Source organism: Gymnoscopelus braueri (genome assembly GCF_963280865.1).
Source record: "Gymnoscopelus braueri genome assembly, chromosome: 12".
Classification (NCBI taxonomy): domain Eukaryota; kingdom Metazoa; phylum Chordata; class Actinopteri; order Myctophiformes; family Myctophidae; genus Gymnoscopelus; species Gymnoscopelus braueri.
Window position 1 is genome coordinate 18929081 of NC_137614.1, and position 20220 is coordinate 18949300.

General features: G+C 40.3%; 1 protein-coding gene across 3 annotated transcripts in view; it reads left to right on the forward strand.

The window, feature by feature from the left end:
* tp73 (tumor protein p73) overlaps positions 1-20066 on the forward strand; it is a gene marked incomplete at its 3' end in the record, with an annotated part of 28771 nt that extends 8705 nt beyond the window's left edge. Inside the window, exons 3-12 of one of the 3 annotated variants that reach the window (XM_080443711.1) lie at positions 8614-8800; positions 10890-11005; positions 12836-12945; positions 14150-14292; positions 14523-14611; positions 15560-15687; positions 15872-16026; positions 16179-16311; positions 17402-17495; positions 17845-20066. In XM_080443711.1, coding sequence (XP_080299837.1) covers positions 8614-8800; positions 10890-11005; positions 12836-12945; positions 14150-14292; positions 14523-14611; positions 15560-15687; positions 15872-16026; positions 16179-16311; positions 17402-17495; positions 17845-18243 — 1554 coding nt within the window. Of the gene's footprint in view, positions 1-8613; positions 8801-10889; positions 11006-12835; positions 12946-14149; positions 14308-14522; positions 14612-15559; positions 15692-15871; positions 16027-16178; positions 16312-17401; positions 17496-17844 lie in introns of those variants that run through there. The other 2 variants (XM_080443710.1, XM_080443712.1) reach the window with 2 other exon arrangements.
* Positions 20067-20220: the final 154 nt, after the last annotated feature.

Below are 20220 nucleotides of genomic sequence, written 5' to 3' on the forward strand. Positions count from 1 at the left end.
TGTGGTAAAACTGAACGTCATGAAACCTTTAACACCATCCATGTGTCCAGGAGTCCTCTATTTGTGGTAATTATGTACAGAATAGAATGGATAAACTACAGAAGTTCTTAATTTCAGTAGTACAAGACCTCACCTCCCCTTTTTGTTTGGATTGGCATTGACCAACAATAGAACAAAAGAATAGAATAGTAGAGAATCCTCCTTTTACCCTCATTCAAGCCCAGCTATAATAAATGCTGATCTCCCTCTCGTGTCGTCAGTGCATGGCTGTACGTTAGGGGTAAAGGTGCTGAGGACACCACCAATCTCATCTGTGACTGGGGCTCCGGAGACAGCCCAATGTGTCATGACTGACTGGAAATGAGATGTAACACCTCAGCTTTTTCCAATAATCAACACACTTTCCATACACTCAGGTGTGTGCGTGTGCCGTGTGCCGTGTGCGTGTGCGCGCGTGTGTGTGTTGGGGCATGCAAAATCAGAGAATTTTGTGCATTTGTATGCTTGCATTCATGCCTGTATGTGTGGGAGAATGAATGAGAGAGAATGTGTGTGTCACAGGCTGTAGTTGTGTGCGTGTGCGTGTGCGTGAAGTGTATTTGTGTGTGCAGGGAGGGGCAGGCCAGAGCATGCTTGGCGTGGTGGCTTGTAAGAAGCTGCTCTTCCCAGCTATTAGCCCTCTCTCCGTCAGAATGCAGGTCCCAACTCGCCCCACATCCATGCCCCCCCCCCCCCTTTGCATCAATCGACGAATCCCCACCACTGCATGCCCTGTCGACCTCCTTCCTGGCCTCCTGTTGAACATCAGTGGCAAGAAAGCCCATACTTGATAATGAGGAAATTGGTTCATACACGTGAACTGATCGTAGTGTGCGTAAAAAACGCACATAACTAAGCAGGTTTTTGCATGGCTCAAATATTGAATGTAACTTAAGTACATTGGTTTTATGTATAACGCGTTGATAGGAATTGGTTTCATTTCAATAATGTGCCTCAGGATTTAATTTGGTGCAACTGGTAGGTAGGTTGGTTGGTTGGTTGTTTAGTAAGAAACTTATACAAATAAACAATATACTGTGACATATACTATGACATGACAATACAAGACAAAATAATTGGCTATGAATGGGGTACAAAGTATTGTACTGTATTGCTACACATTCAACCTTGAAACCATTCTGTTGGGAGCAGGGCTTGAAATAAAGACCAGTACACTAAATGTTTGTAAATGATATCTACAACTATTTCACTAGACACTATCCAACCTGTGCTGACACAGTATTTTATATTTGAAAAGACAGCTCAGAAATTAAAATTGCCCTGTGCCATTCTGAATGAACCTGCCACTGTGGCCACAGAAAGAGTTAGTTTCATGCCATGGGTTGATGAATTCACAATTCTGCTCCATAATGTTGTCTACACCTCAAAAATGTATCAATTTCAGGTTTTAGCCAGGGCCTAGCAATGATTACATCTTACCCCATCTCCCAAAGACTCCCAAACAGCAATTACCAACACTTCAAAGAAAGTGTGGGAAATTCTCCGAAGCCGAATTGAATTTCCACATTGCGTAGAAATTCTCAACTTGTGGATGCTCGAATATGATCAACGGGGGGGGGCACAGCTGTCCAACAAAGGGTGTGTGTGTGTGTGTGTGTGTGCGTGCGTAAACATATTTGGACAGTTAAGCGAATTTGTGGCAGCAAAGCAGACAAGTCACTGCTTGTATGTATGGATGACGATTTGGCAATTATCACTGTCTCAGAGAGCCTGTCAGGGCCTGCCTACCACTGGTCCGCCATACTGAATGGATGGATGGATGATTGGATGGACGGATGGATGGATGGATGGATGGATGGATGGATGGATGGATGGAAGATTGGATGGATTGATGAGATCTTTGAGTCGGTGGACGTTTGGTATGTTTGGTATGATATACAAGCTCATAGCGCGGCACCGAGTGCCGCACTATAAGCTTGTAGATCTGCTGAAAAATCTTGAAAGTTTTGCAAATCTTTGAATATAGTAGGTATATATTTTTTCAAGTGAACATTTTTAACTCAAATATTTCCTTATGGGGGAGGGGGGGGGGGGGGTCCCTAGAACAAAATATTTTCAGACGCGGCCAAATACATATAATTTGGGGGTCCTTGACATGAAAAAGTTTGAGCACCACCACTGATATAGACACATACGTTTTTTTTTTTAACTGTTAGGATTTAGAAGACATTAGAACCCTAGGAGCAAAGATTTGAGTTACAAATGTTTGCTTTAAAAAATATATATATTCAAAGATTTGCCAAAAAACATCCATGATCTTTGAAAAAATAGCAGATCTACAAGCTCATAGCACGGCACCGAGTGCCACGCTATGAGCTTGTAGATCTGCTATTGAATAGCCAAAGAAATCTAAAAATGACACAGATACTTTCCCTGTCTTAATGGGTTAATGTGGTACTTCAACAATTATGATAACATAGAATATAAACAGCTGTGTTTCTGGGTACAATATCTGGGACTGCGCACATTTGCGTGTGGGGGCGAGTTCAGACGTCTCCCATGGCATACAGCTGCACTCAGAAAGACACAAAAAAACACGGAGAGAGATTTATGACTTTCTTGAACTTCGAGGTGGGACTGTGTTCAAACACATTACCAATCACCAAACCATGCACTGTAACACCAACAAAATATCACAGATTTATGTTTGCATTTTCAAATATATCTTCTTTTTATTATGGATATTATTGTCTCCGCCAGGCCTAAAGGCATGGCAGAGACTATGTTTTGCACCCTGTCCGTCTGTGTGTGCGTGTGTCCCTGTGTCCGTCTGTGGACGGCTAATCTCCGGCACCGTTGGCTTGGTCGCAGAAAATCCTGTCCAAACATCACACAAATCGGTACCATTATCTCTATAGTCAAGTGATCAAGACGGATCTGTTAGATTTTTCATATTCCATTATGATTGGCGAATTCCGAACATTGCTGGCTCCGAGGAGCACTTTTTCTAGTTTGATACCAGGGCAGATGTCAAACTTTGCCACAAAGCAGCACATGGGATAATACACCACACACCATCCAGACACAGTTATAGAAATTACCTATCAAGATAAATCATTTGTCCATGACTTAATAGTTTTAACTTGAGTGCAGGTAATCCAAGTATTAAACGGGGGTGAGGGCGCAATACTATATGAAATGCATATTTCTTTATAAAGTTAGATTTTTATGATTAACCTATATCTGCCAGCTACTATGGCATGTTAAGTATGGAAAATCAAATTTAAAAAGGCATCATGCAATGCAAATGATAGTTGCCTACCTGACAACTAGACTGTTAAAATAGATAATATTCCCCAGACAAAGATTTGTAATTCCCGATATTGTTGGCATTGGTATTGATTCCCCCTACTCCATACCCGTCTTTTTCAGTGATTGGATTATAGAAGCAAACAGAAGGGAACAAAGATGGTGGTGCGATTAGCATTCAACAACATGTTGTGTCCTTGTGACAAAGACCAACTATCATCTTTCTGCCACCCTATGTTCTCTGACCACCGGATGTATCAATACACAATGTGCCAAACGGATAAGACATCTGTTACTCTAACCGTTAAAATTGCATTTCATGTCTGCTTGTTCTTGGTAGCCAGAGGAATTACCAAAGTGATTCTGTCAGGTACTGTATGGTTGCAGCAAATAAGAGTCAATTGTAAGAGGTTGCATGTAGATATGTTCGGCTACGAAGCTCCAATATTTAGAACTTGGATGGATGTTTCTTAGAGCTGTATGTAAAACTGCAACGCCTGCTTTTTTCTCCATATAGAATAATTTAAGCATCACTTCCGTCCTGGGCAAAAGTTGTACTGATGTAATGTTTTTGTCTATAACTGCCATAACGGCCTTGTTCCCATTCACAGCTCATCTTGTTGTTACTCAACAAAAAATGCTGGGAAAATTCCCCAGGTCTGTGGGAAAGGACTCTGCCTGGCTGGCTGTTGAATTTTTTTAAAATTATTTATTCACAGTATGGATGATCCGTTGAGACTTGTCAGACAAAGCTAGGTGGGAATAGGTGATGTTGTGCACAAGTATTTTCGCTGCTCCTGAGGCAATGCTCATGGCTAGAGGTGGGAGGTTAGGGCTGCAACTACAGTACTGATCTTTCTATTGATTACTTTTCTGATTCATTGAATAATCAAGAAGCATATATATGTATATGTATGTATATATGTACAGTATGTATACTATATATATATGTTACAGGTAGATTGGCATTCCAGGTAGAATGGAAAATAAGCGCTTGTTTTCACCGCCCGTCCGCCCCCCAGGCAATTCTGTAGAACCAACGCCAGAGGGCAATGCAAGCCACACATGAGTCCCACACCACACACGCACGCATGCACACGCACACAAACGAGCACGCACACACGCATACGCGCACATGCACGCGCGCGCGCGCACACCCGCGAACAAGGGGGCGAGACTGAGGAGGCGGGGCTGGCGGGCTATGTTAGTGCAGTGAGTGGCAGTTGGGGCAAACCATAGCGGGGCAAACGCAGTCCCCACAACATCATTTACTATTCTGTGCCTATCGGTACATAACTCGGACGGCGCTTAGTCGACTAGGAGACCATCGGCCGGTCGTCGCGGGCACTCGCGCCTGGAGGCGCTCGGGCGCGACTCCTTGGCCTCAAGGTCTCCTGAGCCGGCGCGCCTCCGTCATGGTCCAAAACTATACTTTATCGGCGAAAAAAAAAAGTCCGCGGTTGTTTGAAAAAGTAATGTCCCGAGCGGGAGTCAAACCCAGACTTCCAGTGGTAGTGGATGGGGAGTCCAATGATTTTCGAAGTGCGCCACTGAGGCCAGTAAGTATGTATATTCATGTTGTGTTGTCGTCGTCCTCGCATCGCAGCCCCGCCCCGAGCCTAAAAACAAGCGCTCCACTTCCAATCTACCTGGAATGCCAATCTACCTGTGACATATATATACAGTATATCATCAACAAATCGACGTGAACATTCTTTAATAATTTTTTTATAATCAACTAAATCAATTAGTGTGATTAACCACTTAAGCCCTGTTTTATACTGTCGTACGATGGTGTCAAGCAAAAATAGTTAAAATAATCAAATTTAAGCATTGCGATACTTTGTGAGCTTGTAGAACAGCTATTTTTGCTATTTTGGAAACTTTATGTCACCCATTAAGAAAAAAAACAGGAAAATTTTTTTTTCCTCCCAAATAGATTACTTTATTAAAATAGAAATTTTGTTTAACTGTTTTTTTTGGTTATTTTTTCAGGCTTTTCATGCCTTTATTGTCTACTCTGTAGAGAGACAGGAAACAGGGAATGAGAGTCGGGGAGTGACATGCAGTAAGGGTCTGTCGGGCCCGGGAATCAAACCTGGGATTCGTTGTCAGGCATCAGAGCCTATGTGGTACACGCCCATAACCTCTCAGCTATTCAGCACCCCCAAGTTTGATTAACTGTTGCACCCCTAATGTGCGTGTTTCATCTGTCAAAACTAATATGTTGAAAATGTACAACAATATACCTGTATTGTTCACAAATCTTACTGCCAACTCTCCAGGTGTATTTGTTATAGTTGGACCAACCAGAGAAGTGTTTGTTCTGGAGCTTGGTGCACCAATGACTTTTGCCAGATTTTTTTTTTTTTTTTTACTTTTTTATGACTACAATCTGCCAGCTTGGTTACAGATGGAGGCTACTATTTTCTATTTATTTATTAGTTTTTGGTAACAATATAGTTGGATGTAGCAGAGAGCTTGGGTAACAGCAAGGAATGTAGGTACTGTAGATGTTGGCATTGGCCTTCCTTCTCCTAGCTATCCCCTATTATCTGTCTCTCTGTCTGGATCTGTCTTCCCAATTTTAGCACCCTAAATTGTCTAGAGGGCGGGTCCACAGCCTGATGGGAATTTCACAGTGCAATTGAAGAGTGTAAATTATAGACGGATGAAGGGATGATGTATAACCCTCTCCAAGATATTGTGTTGTGTTACTTATGTTTGCGGTTTTCATGTGTCATAGATAGCAATGAATGATCAAAATTTTGCAGGCGAGTCTGACATTATATTATACCAGTAGCAACCATGACAACAATATCATCTATCTAATCAACATCTATATCAAAGAATCATCGCCAGCTCATCGCTACGAATTAGCCATGTCTATCTGGATATTGTGTACTTGTTGCTACAGGGCGAATGGTTGCATTTGTGTTGGGGCTCACTGTAGCAAGTCCATACAGCACTTCTGTCTCCTCAGTTTCACCTGGAATGTACCATTTTGATGTCTTCAGGTGGATTTTTGAGATTTCATGATAGTGTCAGGGCATGTTTAGACTTTTTCATTTCTTGTCCCGGCAGCTTTTGGATGCATCTGAAATGGTATTCATGCACATGCGAACACACACACACACACGCACACGCACACGCACACGCACGCACACACACACACACACACACACACACACACACACACACACACACACACACACACACACACACACACACACACACACACACACACACACACACACACACATACAGGCAAGACGAGTGCTGACCTCAGTGATGGCAGATGTGCTTGTCAGACAAATACAAAGGTCTTTTGAACATGTGTAACTCCCAGCTGTGAAATACCCAAACATTTTGACTGAGGTACGGTATCAACACAGACTGGCATTGTAGCATAGGGGCTACTATCTTGCAATGCTTGGCACTTTCTCATTAAATATTCCTGGCTGACTCTAGTACAGTGGTTCTCAAACTTTTTCCATTTTAGGGAACCCGAAATTGATAATATTGATTGTCAATATTTTTGTTTTAATCCAGATTTTATCTAAGATTTTCAAAAATGGCCAATCTACAAGCTCACTAAGCAATGCAATGTGATGCGTTGTGAGCTTGTAGATCGGATATGTAAAAATAGCCAAAGTGTAAAACAGAGTTAAAGTGGTTAAACAGATTTTTTTTTTGATGCTATATTAACACATTTTGCTGGGGACCTACTGGAACACCGTCAAGGGGGTCTCTGGACCCCACTTTGAGAACCACTACTGTATACGATACGTATAGATCATTAAAAAAATCTCTTCAACCAAGCCGGAATTCCATTGCCAGTTTAGCCCCACACCACACCACACCGGCCCTTTTGGTCTCGCATGGCCCTGCACCCAAAATATCTGCGGTGCCCACTCGCAGTTCCCCCCTCCCCTCCCGTGGGGGATCGACTTAAAGCGACGCCCCCTTTCTTTAACGTCTCGACTGGTCCTCTCTGTAAATAATATACTTTTATTCTACACTACACCAAATCTCTTCGCCAAAAATAGCCGATCTACAAGCTCACAATGCAACGTGTTGTGAACTTGTAGATCTGCTATTTTCATCGAATGTTCACCCCAGAATAAGGATGCTAGGGTTCAAGTGGTTTTAATGCTCATCAATGCCTTTCTATTACAGCTTCTGATACTCAGAGACAGACTGACTGATAGACAGGAAGATATATTATGTGTTTGCACTCACATGTACACATTACATACAAAACCACCAGCATACACATTTTTTCTGTTCTGGCCTTTTGAACTTCCATGTATCCCCCTCCAGCCCTTACAGCTCACATTACCAACATTACCACCGTAACCACAAGCCCAGTCTGATAGATAATATCCGCTCTTTCAGTCAAGCAGCAGGGTGGTCATTACTTTTACAACATAGAATCAAATTAACTGACATGGTTTACAGTCCCCGCATATTTCCCCATATATTCCAAATGACTCAATTTGTCCTCCAGTCATGATGACTGTGTTCTTTTTCAGAGCCCATCCTCTTATCTTTTTTCCTTTTTTTCCTCTTTCTTTTTGTTCTGTTTTGTTCCTCAACTATCTGTCTGTCTACTTTTTGGTCATCAAACATAGAGCCAGACTGATATATCAGCCGGACCGATTTTTAAACATCGGTATCGAGAACTATGCATGTGATGTTTCACGAGTTTAACCAACTTCCACCTGGCATCCTTATTTTTGGGCATTTAATAGGGCTTAAGTGATTAAACAAAAAATTAAGTTCTGTTTATGTGTTTATTTTTTATCTATCAAAACGTGTTTATTTTTATTTGTTTGTTTATATGTAAAATGTTCTCAAAGAAAAACTTCACACTTCAAACTTTAATCAAATCTAGGTTTTTCAAATTGATTAGAAAATGTGGTCCTGCTCTAATCACATGTAGGTTAATTGCGGTGTTGTTGAACCGAACAAAGTATAAATGACGTGCATTTACAACTAAGTCAGTTTTATTCATCCATTTATTTTTATTTTGTAATATTTTATCTGTGGCATTTTTATGCTTTATTTCAGATTGATCAGACTCAGTGTAGAAAGACGAGAAACTAAGGGCAGAGAGATAAAGAAAGACATGCAAGAAAAGACTCACAAGGAACATAATGGTCTACTCTAAATGGCTGAGCCACCAGTCACCATCCAGGATTTAGTTTAAAGTTACTGTACTGTACAAGGTAAAATCCTCTGTTCAATCACACAGCGCTCCACATGTAAATTAAAATGCTCCTCCTCCTTCTCCATCCACAGTATTCACCCCTACTGAAGAAGCTCTACTGTCAAATTGCAAAGACCTGCCCCATCCAGATCAAGCTGTCCTCTAACCCGCCACATGGAAGCATCATCAGGGCCATGCCCATCTACAAGAAGGCAGAACACGTCACAGAGGTGGTCAAACGTTGCCCCAATCACGAGCTGGGGCGTGACTTCAACGACGGTAAGATAAGGGCTTTTTGTCACTGTACACTGTAAAATCCCCAGTGCTAAGTTGAATTTCATAGTTTGTTATTCTGTAATGGCAGAATAAAAGTTCCCCTATAATGAATTAATATTAATATTAATTGTTGTTGCTTTATAAATGAGATGTGGGTTTCATTACAAACTGAATTGTGTACTTGTAATTGGTCAAGAGTATAATATTTAATCACAAACACTAGTTATAAATGAATAGTGACCAACTGGATTGTGTATTTGTGATTTTATCAAAAGCATAATATCTAATCACAAACACCAGTTTTAAATGAAGAGTCACAAACAGAATTTTGTCATATAGGGATTTGGTCAAGAGCATAGCATTAATCACGGACACTAGTTATGAATGAATAGTGACAAACTGTAATGTTTACTTGTGATTTGATCAAGGGCAATTTAAGAAATACACATAACAAGACACCATATAGAAAAGGATGCATAAACACATCACATCACATATATACAAATGGGTTACAAAGAGAAAGGAAATATACTGTACAGACAGAGAGAAAAATATAGCATTTCATTTGGGTGTTTTAATCAAACAACCACAGTAGCTTTGCCCAGGTTTCATCACCTCTAGACTCATCCACCAAAAGATCCATTTTGATTCTTAACTTCAACTCTGAAAGAAAGACAGTCTGCTTTATAAAACCTTTGGTGGTCATCTTTGTATCTCATCCACATTTTAAAGATGGACAGTTTTGCTATCGTTAATATCAAATTTACACTATATCTGTCACTAGGCCTATAGGTTGTGTTAAGACCCAAAATTATATTTGACAGTTCTACTGTAAATGTGACATTAAACTGAGACATAAGAGCAGAAACATGGCTCCAAAAGTTACCCAGACATTGACATGAAACAAACATACTGTGTGTTGTATCCTCTTTTACCAAACAAACAGCACATAGAGGAGTAGGACATTTAGAAGAATTCCATGTAATATTTTTTTATTGAATTCTGCCAATCTGGAGAGAGTTCTATTGTTTGTTGCCGCCATACGTTGCTCCTCATGATGTTTGCTTGGTCAGCTAACACAGCTTCCCAGTATGCCTGCATATATGATGTAGTTATTTTTTCTTTTAACAACAGCTTGTATATTGTCTTACAAGTATACCCTGTCAGAGCCATGTGTGCATCAGTATTGTCATCTTTGGACTTTATACTGTTTAGAAGTAGGAGCCGTTTTTTGGAATTGCCTTTCTAATAATAAATAACTCGCTTATCCAGTTTCTTTTATCCTGAAGCTTTATTATTAAAGATCCATCTTTACCAGATAGATCTTTAATATGAATTATACCCAATGTTTATAGAATAAGGAATTTCCTCTAGCATCTGTCATAAAAGTGGATCCCCAGATGATATGGTTTCCAACTTCATCTGCTGTACATGGCTCCTTCACTAACCCAGATTAGATGTTAGATGCTAGAGCATAATCTAATCACCAGGGACGTGCAGAAGGATTTGGAGAGGCAGGGGCTGGAATTTCAAAAGGGCACCTATTGGACTTTACGAACAATTACCATACTTTTGGGCCTAAAACCCGAAACAGTATCATAACGTGCTTAATGTCCTCAAAGTCACGCACTCAACAAGCTTTGAACTGAGCAGATTGGACCTTCCGTTCCAGAGATAATGGCCAAAACAACTTGAAAACGGCCACTTTCGCCGGTTTTCGATCGCGATTTTCGATTGAAATTTTGGTCATTGTCGCCCGTTTTTCTTTAATAAAACAGGCTAGGAAGGTCGTACGGCGACAAACTAGATACCTGAGGAAAGTTCACTTTGAGCTGCATCCAACACATCCACTGCTATTTCCGTCAGCTTTACCGATAGGCCGCAAGGGGCAGTTGAAATTAATTTTTGGGTTAAAAAAAATAAAAATAAAACAGTCTGGAGAGGGCACTTTTTTACCGACGGGTAAAAGGGCAGGGGCTGAAGCCCCCTTTCATGTCTATGTGTGCACGTGCATGCTAATCACTAACACCAGCTATAAATGAAGCACCTTCTGGTCGTCTTGTGGTACTAACCCTTGACCCTCTACCCACAGGTCAAGCAGCCCCCGCCAGTCACCTGATTCGGGTGGAGGGCAACAACCTGTCCCAGTATGTGGATGACCCGGTCACAGGGCGTCAGAGTGTCCTGGTGCCCTATGAGGCCCCACAGGTGAGGGATTTTTGTGTCTGTGCTTTTTAAGCAGTTTTGATCATTTCATTACTGTACTGTATTTGGGGATTGTGTTGGGGAGTAAGTAGCTTCGTTCCCAGCCTTTACTCATCTGTGAGGAGAAAAGCCTGGTCACAACCTAATGCAGAGAGTGTCTGTAGGGCCGGGACTTCCGTTGTACATATTTCCCCCGGAAACGATCTTTTTCAACCAATCATAACACTCGTTTCACTTGCGTTGCGCACTGCAGGGAAATGTGTGTCGTAGCTCAATAGTATTAACATGCTTATTTGATTGATGAATGGCCCAACTACACAGTTTACCAAGAGGACTCACCTCCCCCCTTCTGACGACCTTGTCAGCGGCGGTCTGATACAATTGTAAAAATATTATATTACATTATTAGATTAATTATTATAAGAAATTCACTATGTACCGTATGTCTGAAAAAGAGTGTTCAAAGCACTTGAATAACTTATTGAATTCAGCAGTTTTTATTAGAAGCCTAGCACAATTGTCATTTATACACAAAAGTGTTGTTTTGTTTGGGTAGCTTTATGCAGTTATTGATTGCAGAGAGGCTGTGGGATCAGATTACGTTCACTGAACTAATAGTCGGCGCATGTGCAGTAGGCGGGCAGGCGCCCTGCCCCTAGTGACCAAAATATGGGCCAAATATTTAATATTAGTGTATACTGTAAAGTTTCTGAGAAAACTGAAAGTACCAAAAGTCGACGGTTCAAAGGCCAGAACCATGAATTATTTTTGTGACTAGTTTGGAGGCAATTGGACAATTGATCTGATGGGAGCAGACACACAAACAAAATGCACGTGCCCCTTTCCTAATTATAATAGTTAGATACGATAAGATAAGATAGTAAGATTATGTTTCTTTAGATTGTATTTTGGTTTGTTTTTATATATTAGTTTTGTCCTGTCATTATTTATATTTTAAAATATATTTTCCAAAACAATTTCCATGTTTCTATAGCCTATGTTTCTATGTACACACACACACACACACACACACACACACACACACACACACACACACACACACACACACACACACACACACACACACACACACACACACACACACACACACACACACACACACACACACACACACACACACACACACACACACCATAGGTTGTGTCTGGCCTTCAGTCAGTTGACATGGTGCTTACATGAATTGAACAGACCACAGTATATATTATTGATTGCTGATCCCAGTGCTGTTTTTCATGTTACACTACTATGCATCATGAGGCCTTCAAGTTCAGTCTGATAAAAGTGTCATTATCATAGAGTGACTTCATAGGCAATAGATATTGCTAGTGGTCCTGGGCATGTCCAGGCAAATACAAGTGTGAGAACTAATCACGTCAGAAACTGCACCCCAAAGATATTAATAAGACAAATGGGAGAAACACATTTGAGCTCTCACATCACATTCACTGTGGGAGTGTACAGCAACATTGCCCTCTGGTGGTAGAATAGTTGGATGTTTCTGATGGAGCTCAGTTCATGGGAACTGAAATGGGGGGGAAGGAATAACACAATCAGCAGATATCAAAGTAACATTTGTGACAGTTAGGGTTATTTTATTGACGGTTATTGAAAATCACCTGTTCATAAAGTCAAGTTAAGTTCAACTAGCTCTTCACACTGGTGGCCTTGCATCTGAGTATCTGAGCAGACTTTCAAACTCCTCTGTTCATGGCTCATATTATACATGTTAATATGAGCTGTGTGAGCCACGAGAATCCTCTTATTCCATTTGATGCTAGATCCAAAAGTATTTCTGCTGTTTGTATCTTGCAGGTCGGGACCGAATTCTCAACCACCCTATATAACTTCATGTGCAACAGCAGCTGCGTGGGTGGCATGAACAGGAGACCCATCCTCATCATCATCACCTTGGAGACCAGAGAGTAAGTGCACACTGACAAATGTGTTTGTCAGTGTGTTTATTTAACTCTGAGAGTACAAATGTAACTTTTATGCACTCTCTCAGTTATAAATTGATTAATTAAAGGGGCTACACCATGAATTTTAACTTTTTCTTCTTTTTTGTGTGTTTTTACCTACCTCTACCTCTACCTCGGTTTTCTGTAAATTGGTCTCAAAACAGGCCAAACTGATTTGGTCCCTGACGTGACGTCACGTCAGGGTACAATCCCTCCCGTTTTTTAGTTCCAACCAATTTTTTTTTTTTTTTTCTTTCTTTTTTTTTCTTTTACTTTTTCCACACAGAACCAGGAGATAACATGCATACAAACTGGCTCAATAGCGCCCCGTGCCAAACAGGACAGTGTGGTATTGCAGGTGAAAGTGCTTTATAAGCCAGAGAGAAGTTAGTTTGAATGAGTATATCTGAGGCTTGATTTAGGCTCAAACCTTTTGAAAAACGTTTCAGGGACATAAACAATATGATATTAAATATATATATTTTTGGGCGGTGTAGTCGCCCCTATAAGTGGGGTTGGGACACCTCATTAGTATTAGTTTCCTGCACTGTGATTGGCCCATTAGTAGACCCCTAGCTGTACTGTGATTGGCTGACTCTATTGGCTGACTCTATTCAGCACTGTGATTGGCGGGCGAGACACATGATGACATTAATAACCTATAAATAGGATTATGCACTTCCAAAAATCCATTTTTTTTGGCAGTGAGCTTCCATCACTATGATGACCACTGTGATGACCACACCGCCCACTTCACACTGGGTGTGATTTTTTTTTAAATTCATGGTATAGTCCCTTTAAGACTTAATACATTTGGCTGTGTATGCTGCCTAAATGTTATTCTGCAGCTTCTGAGTATTAAGATGTTTTTGTTGTGTTGGACATATACAGCTATGTATCCATATTACATGCTGACAAACTGTAGACAAAGCAATAGAACGGTTCACAAGGACTTAACTTTTTTTTGTATTGAGTTACCAAATGTGGCCTTCTCTTTTATGAAAAGTGGTTCTCAGCTCTTTGAATCTACAGTACATTTCATTCCCATTCAGCCCTCAGCCCGAATATCAAATGAAAAACACTGAAAGCTAAACCTTAGCTGATACCATAGTCGGTTTGTTTGTCCAATTTGTTGATGGCTGTTTTTTAATCGCAGTTTTTCTTGCAGTGGTCAGGTATTGGGCAGAAGGTCGTTTGAAGGTCGAATATGTGCATGTCCGGGCCGTGATCGCAAAGCGGACGAAGACCACTTCAGGGAACAACAGGCCCTGAATGAGAGTGTGACCAAAAACGGAAATGCCAACAAGCGGAGTGAGTCGCTTAATTGTGAGGATTTCTAAAACTTTTCTTATAATGTGTAATTTTTTACAAAAAGTGCAAAAGAACTTTGAATAAAGAAGAACCCACCCAGCTGTCATTTTGCACGTACACTATCACCAAACATCATACTGAACCAAATATTCAAAAGTATGGGAGAAAAGTGGAAAAACATTATAAAAAAACGGGGAAATTGTTGAAAATGTTTTTCTTTTCATCTGCAGACTTCAAACAGTCCCCGTCAAATATTCCCAGCCCAAACATTAATATGAAGAAGAGACGTCATGGCGAAGAAGAGATCTATTATATTCCTGTAAGCCTTTGATATATTTTGGATTTTTTCTTTTCAGAACACTTGCCATTGAAATACTGCAGTATTATAGATAATGGGTTCATGTTTACTGTACATATGAAACGTTATTCCTTCGTATGAAACTTCATGTATTTATGGTGCATTGTGTACAGTAGTATATAACCCATGCTATACTACTGCTATATTTTTAACTGATCTGTGGAATATTATTATGATGCATGCCTTATCTCGTCATTACAGCATATACTCTTTACATTTTAAATACCATTCACTCTGATCACACTTGATCTGGTCTGATTCTATATTCCTTATATTGCTATTTAAAATGTTGTAGTTATATATATATTTTAATATATAACTATATATTTTATATTATTTCTCTCATCCTGCTGTATAATATTTTTCTACATGTCTGAGAGCAATGAACCGAGTCAAATTCCTTGTGTGGGAACATAACTCTTGGCTAATTATGAGCTAGATTATGATCTACATTTTAGTCATTTAGCTAGCATGATTTTCCAAAAGAAACTTGGAACAGGTGAGTGAATATACAGTTGTGAGTGTCACACAGATCAACTTATTGCATAGTGTTCCATTATTTCACAAACGTAATACCTCCACGAGATTGGCAATTGGAAGTTTGGAACCCAGACCACAATGTATCAGTGGTCCATCACCTTATAACCATTCGGCCACCTTGTCCGATCTTTTCAAATAGTGTGAGTGTGTGAATGATGTTTGATAAAAGCAACATAAACACTAAGCCCTACATACAAAAACATTTATGAATTCTGCTGAATGCCATCTGCTGTGTGTGTGTGTGTGTGTGTGTGTGTGTGTGTGCGTGTGCGTGTGCGTGTGCGTGTGCGTGTGCGTGTGCGTGTGTGTGTGTGTGTGTGTGCGTGTGCGCGTGTGCATGTGCGTTTGTGCGTGTGTGTGCATGTGCAGGTGCGTGGCAGGGAGAATTTTGAACTACTAATGAAGATTAAAGACAGCCTGGAGCTAGTGGAGCTTGTGCCCCAGCCACTGATCGACTCCTACAGACAACAAGCCCAGCAACAGATGCTACAGAGACCGTGAGTCAGATCAACACACACACACACACAACACACACTCAGCATCAGCTGCTGCAATGTCCAAGGAGCCGACAAAAGTACATTTTACTCTCATGTACCTGCACAACACGTACCAATAAAGAACCTTGAATCTTGAACCTTGAACCGTCAACGTGTCTGCAACCCCATTCTCTCTTTTCTGTAGGAGCCACATAGCATCGCCCTCCTCTTACTCTCCAATGTCCAACATGAACAAGCTCCATGTCCATGGAGGCTACAGCAAGCTGCCCTCAGTCAACCAGCTGGTGGGGCAGCAGCCTCAGCAGAACACCGTCAACCACAACACCATGGGCCACATGGGTGAGCATTTGTACATGTGTGTGTGTCATCTAAAAATATAATGTATTTATAGGGTATTTTAACTATCTCCCACACGGTCTGTTGATAAGGCCTTGCACGGGGGGGGGCTTTGTCTGCTGATTATCTTACTGATCTGCTCTGTTCTCTGTCAGGTCCCAACATGCTCAATAGCCACCACATGCAAGTCAACGGTGACATGAACGGAGGCCACAGCAGTCAACCCATAGTGTCCACATCCCACTGCAGCCCACCCCCTCCATATAACCCAGACCCAGGCCTCGTCAGGTACCTCAGTCTCCAATGACACTTCCTCTTTCTCCCACAGTTAAAGGCCAAAGCTATACAGAATGCAGTTGCCGGGTTAAAAAAGGAACGACCGTCATGTTGGCACTAGAAAAGTAAAAGGGAAAGAAAAAAAAAAGAAGAAAAAAAGGCTGCATTTGAGTCGTGCCTGGCCATTATGGGTCAAATAGGTTTTTGGAAAAGTGCCCTCTTTGGGTCCAATTGAATTTGTTCAAGTGCCCATTGAGGCAATATTTGAATGAATGGACTTATGTTCTACATTCAGGGTTTGGTTTGCATATGGAGCCCTGGATGGATGCCAGTGATACTTTTCTACAAACTGTGTGACATAATTATAATCACTTCTATCCACATACATAGTCATTTTGTACACAGCCTTGGAACCATTTGCCATGCACTTGAGGAGAGTTTTGTTTAAACAAATATTCCATTGTTTATGTCTTCTAAGTTCTATTTAATTTAAAACTTTTGGCATACTTTTTTTTAAAGACAGTGTCAACACTAGTTGCTCTGTTTTTTGTTTATTTGTTTATGCTATTTCAATGGTTTTGATAGGCTTTGTTCAGCTCATTTGTTTTCTGACTGTTCTGTTCATGTACAGTTTAGCTTACCTTTTGTTTATGTATATTGTTAAAGCTTTTACACTTTCATGTATTTATAATAAAGAATTGTTTTTCATCAAATCAAGTATGGCTTTACGAATCATTTAATACAACTGCATGCACTGATATGAATGAATGATTAAAATGGTTTAATTTCACTATACTTGTGGCCTATCCCTGATAATTTTCCCTTTAAATTAAGCTAACGACACATTCAGTATTGCATGGTAGAACCAATCTTATTGTGATTTGGGGAAATAGATTAGGACAGATACAGCATCAGTGAATAAAGTTTGTTTCCATTTGGTCATTCCTCAATATATATATTGAGGAATATATCCTCACATTCACATTCTGATGAAGCACACACTGCAATTTAAACCACAGCTGCCTTCATTCTCCAAATTTGACCTATTTAATGTTGCCCTGATGATGGTCTAAGCAGCGTTGCTTTTTCGCCTTCCTTACAGTTTTCTAACCAGTCTGGGCTGTCAGAACTGCATAGAGTACTTCACATCCCAAGGTCTCCAGACTCTCTACCATCTCCAGACTCTTTCCATGGAGGTAAAGAATCATGATGTACTTGAAAATATGAATATGACATCTATTTTAAAGTCTTGTATAATACGAAGTATAAATATAATTCGTAAATCCAAAGTTTATTGGACACAAGGAGGCTTCAATATTTACGTATATTTACATTAACATTTTTTGTCATGAAAATATGCAAATGTACAAACAGCAGCTGTTTGGGTTGACTAATGTTTCTGTTGCAAAGATCTGATTTTATCTTGTACCAGGTCCTTTGTCACTAATTTACATCCAAAATCGACTACCATCTCTCATGTTCTCCTTTCCTTTATCTATTTATTCCTCTCCTCACACTCCATCCATCTCTACCACATCCACTCAGGATCTAGGTGCTCTGAAGATCCCAGAGCAGTTCCGCCTGACCATCTGGCGAGGCCTACAGGACATGAAGCAGGGTGCTCCCCTTCCTCCATCCTCTGCCCATCACCACGATTACCATGGCCAGCAGCTGATGCGCTCCAGCAGCAACATGGCCGCCAGCGCCATGGCAGCCATCGGCACCACCGGCGGGGAACTCCAGCGGCAGCGTGTTATGGAGGCTGTGCACTTCCGAGTGCGCCACACCATCACTATACCCAACCGGCCAGGTGTAGTGGGGACATCCGGAATGGCATCTGCAGCCGACGAGTGGGCTGACTTTGGTTTTGACATGCCTGACTGCAAAGTGTCCCGCAGCAAGCACTCCATCAAGGAAGAGTTCATGGACAGTGATGTCCACTGAGATAGAAAGGAAGGGAGTTAAATGCGGGAGGTGAATAGAGATGGAAATGAGTCTTGGCACTTAATATTGCCAATATACTGTAACGGTTACCATGACTTAGACAACAATGACTTAAATAATACAATGTTTTTTCAAATGTGTTTCTATGTGTTAATGTTTCAGTCATTGATTTGTGTGCGGGAGCCAAGGTCATGGAAGGTCCTTCTATTGATATATTTTATGTGTCAAATGTAGCCTACTTCCCATGTAGCCTGTTTCTCGTGCTTCAACATGTTCTATCCAAGGGATGGAACATGAGGTGAAACAATAGAACACAATCTCATTAGCAGTGTTCTTTTTTTCTTTTTTTTGTACAGCATAGAATATTGACATTTTGGAAATGTCACTGCAAACCTATCTGCACGGTGTGGATTCTGGACTATGCCTTTTAAACAATAGCACTCTGACAAGTGCATTGTTAGACTGGACAACAATGACCATTCTGGAGAATGGGATGTTTTGAGGTTGCACTGTGATAATCCAAACATGTCCTACAGTTTAACTTTACTCAGCCATCAACCTCGCATTTACATTTGTGATGAGCACAGAGATTGTAGCAATGGACATATCACTATTTGGCAATCATTAGTTGCTATTTTCTGTTTTGAAAACATACTGAACAGAGGTGACGGCTGCATGTTTAGTTCTCAGTTGACTTATTATTTATTGTTGATCTTCAGTTGTACAAATGTATATATTGTGTAAATGTTTTGTATTAGATATGTGGTTGAAAAAGGATATTTAGATTCCTAATATCATAAATCTCATTTGAACCAGATTTATAGACTTGAAATCAAAATTCAAGCTCACAAAGACCAGATGACATATAGTCAGGTGTTATAATGGCTAAAGTTAATTACTTTAAACTCACTAGTTCAGCATACTCATCATTTCAATGTAAAACATTCTTGTTAAGTGTATTAACAGTGTGTGTGTTCATGACAACTAAACAAAATCCATATCCTCACAAATAATTAACTTATGCATTCCATCTATGATGGATTTGTTTGACAGTCTTAGGAAATAATCAGTTGTTGTAATCAATCACATCAGCATGAGACAATTTTGTAAAATGAAACTAGAAAAAACTAAACCAGTATTATACTGTAGCATACAGTAGGGATTTAATCAGAAATAACATTTGGGCGAGATGTTCTCGAGATTTTCTCCCTCTTGTGTATTTTGCAATGCCTTGCAGGGCAAGGTCTTAATACAAGGAGAACTTGCTGTACCCATGTTTATCTTCATGGCACTTGTTTGTGAAAGTTGATTACCATGGTCAGTCATAACATTCCAGTTTTTGTTGTTTTTTTGGCTTTCTGTTTAAAATGAATGGTGGTGCAACTGTAATAGTGGTGTAAAAATAGATTAGGAAGTCCTTTAGTTTGTGTTCCTTATTTGGACCTACACTCAAGTTCTTTAGTGCATCTCCTCTAGCCAGCAGCAGAGCACAAGAGCTTCATTATCAGAACAAGACCAGTTGGCCACTGGCCACCATAAGTCATGATGTTCAGCTGTTGCACGCCCACAAACAACACATGCCAACTGGTCACAAAATGAGCACTTTAATTATTGCTTAAGGAACATTTTTGTCATTTGTTGTTATAATCAGTATTATGCCTTATTGCTTTATAAATGCTAGATTTTGTTCTGTAACTGAGAGAACTTTTTTCCTCCCTTTACATTGCCTACGAGATATACTCATGTAGCTAGCTACTGCTATATTATCAATGTTCACAGTTCATTAGTTGTTTAACAGTGTTTTATATATTAAAAATGTGCCGGTCAAAGTCGCGCAATTTTGATTTCTTTATTATGAAATGGGGGGGGGGACAAATTACTATGTCGTATAGTATCTAGTACATACTATCTACTATCTACCATAATTCAACCATAGAGTTAAAAATAAGAATTCAACCCATTATGTACGCATTCTTG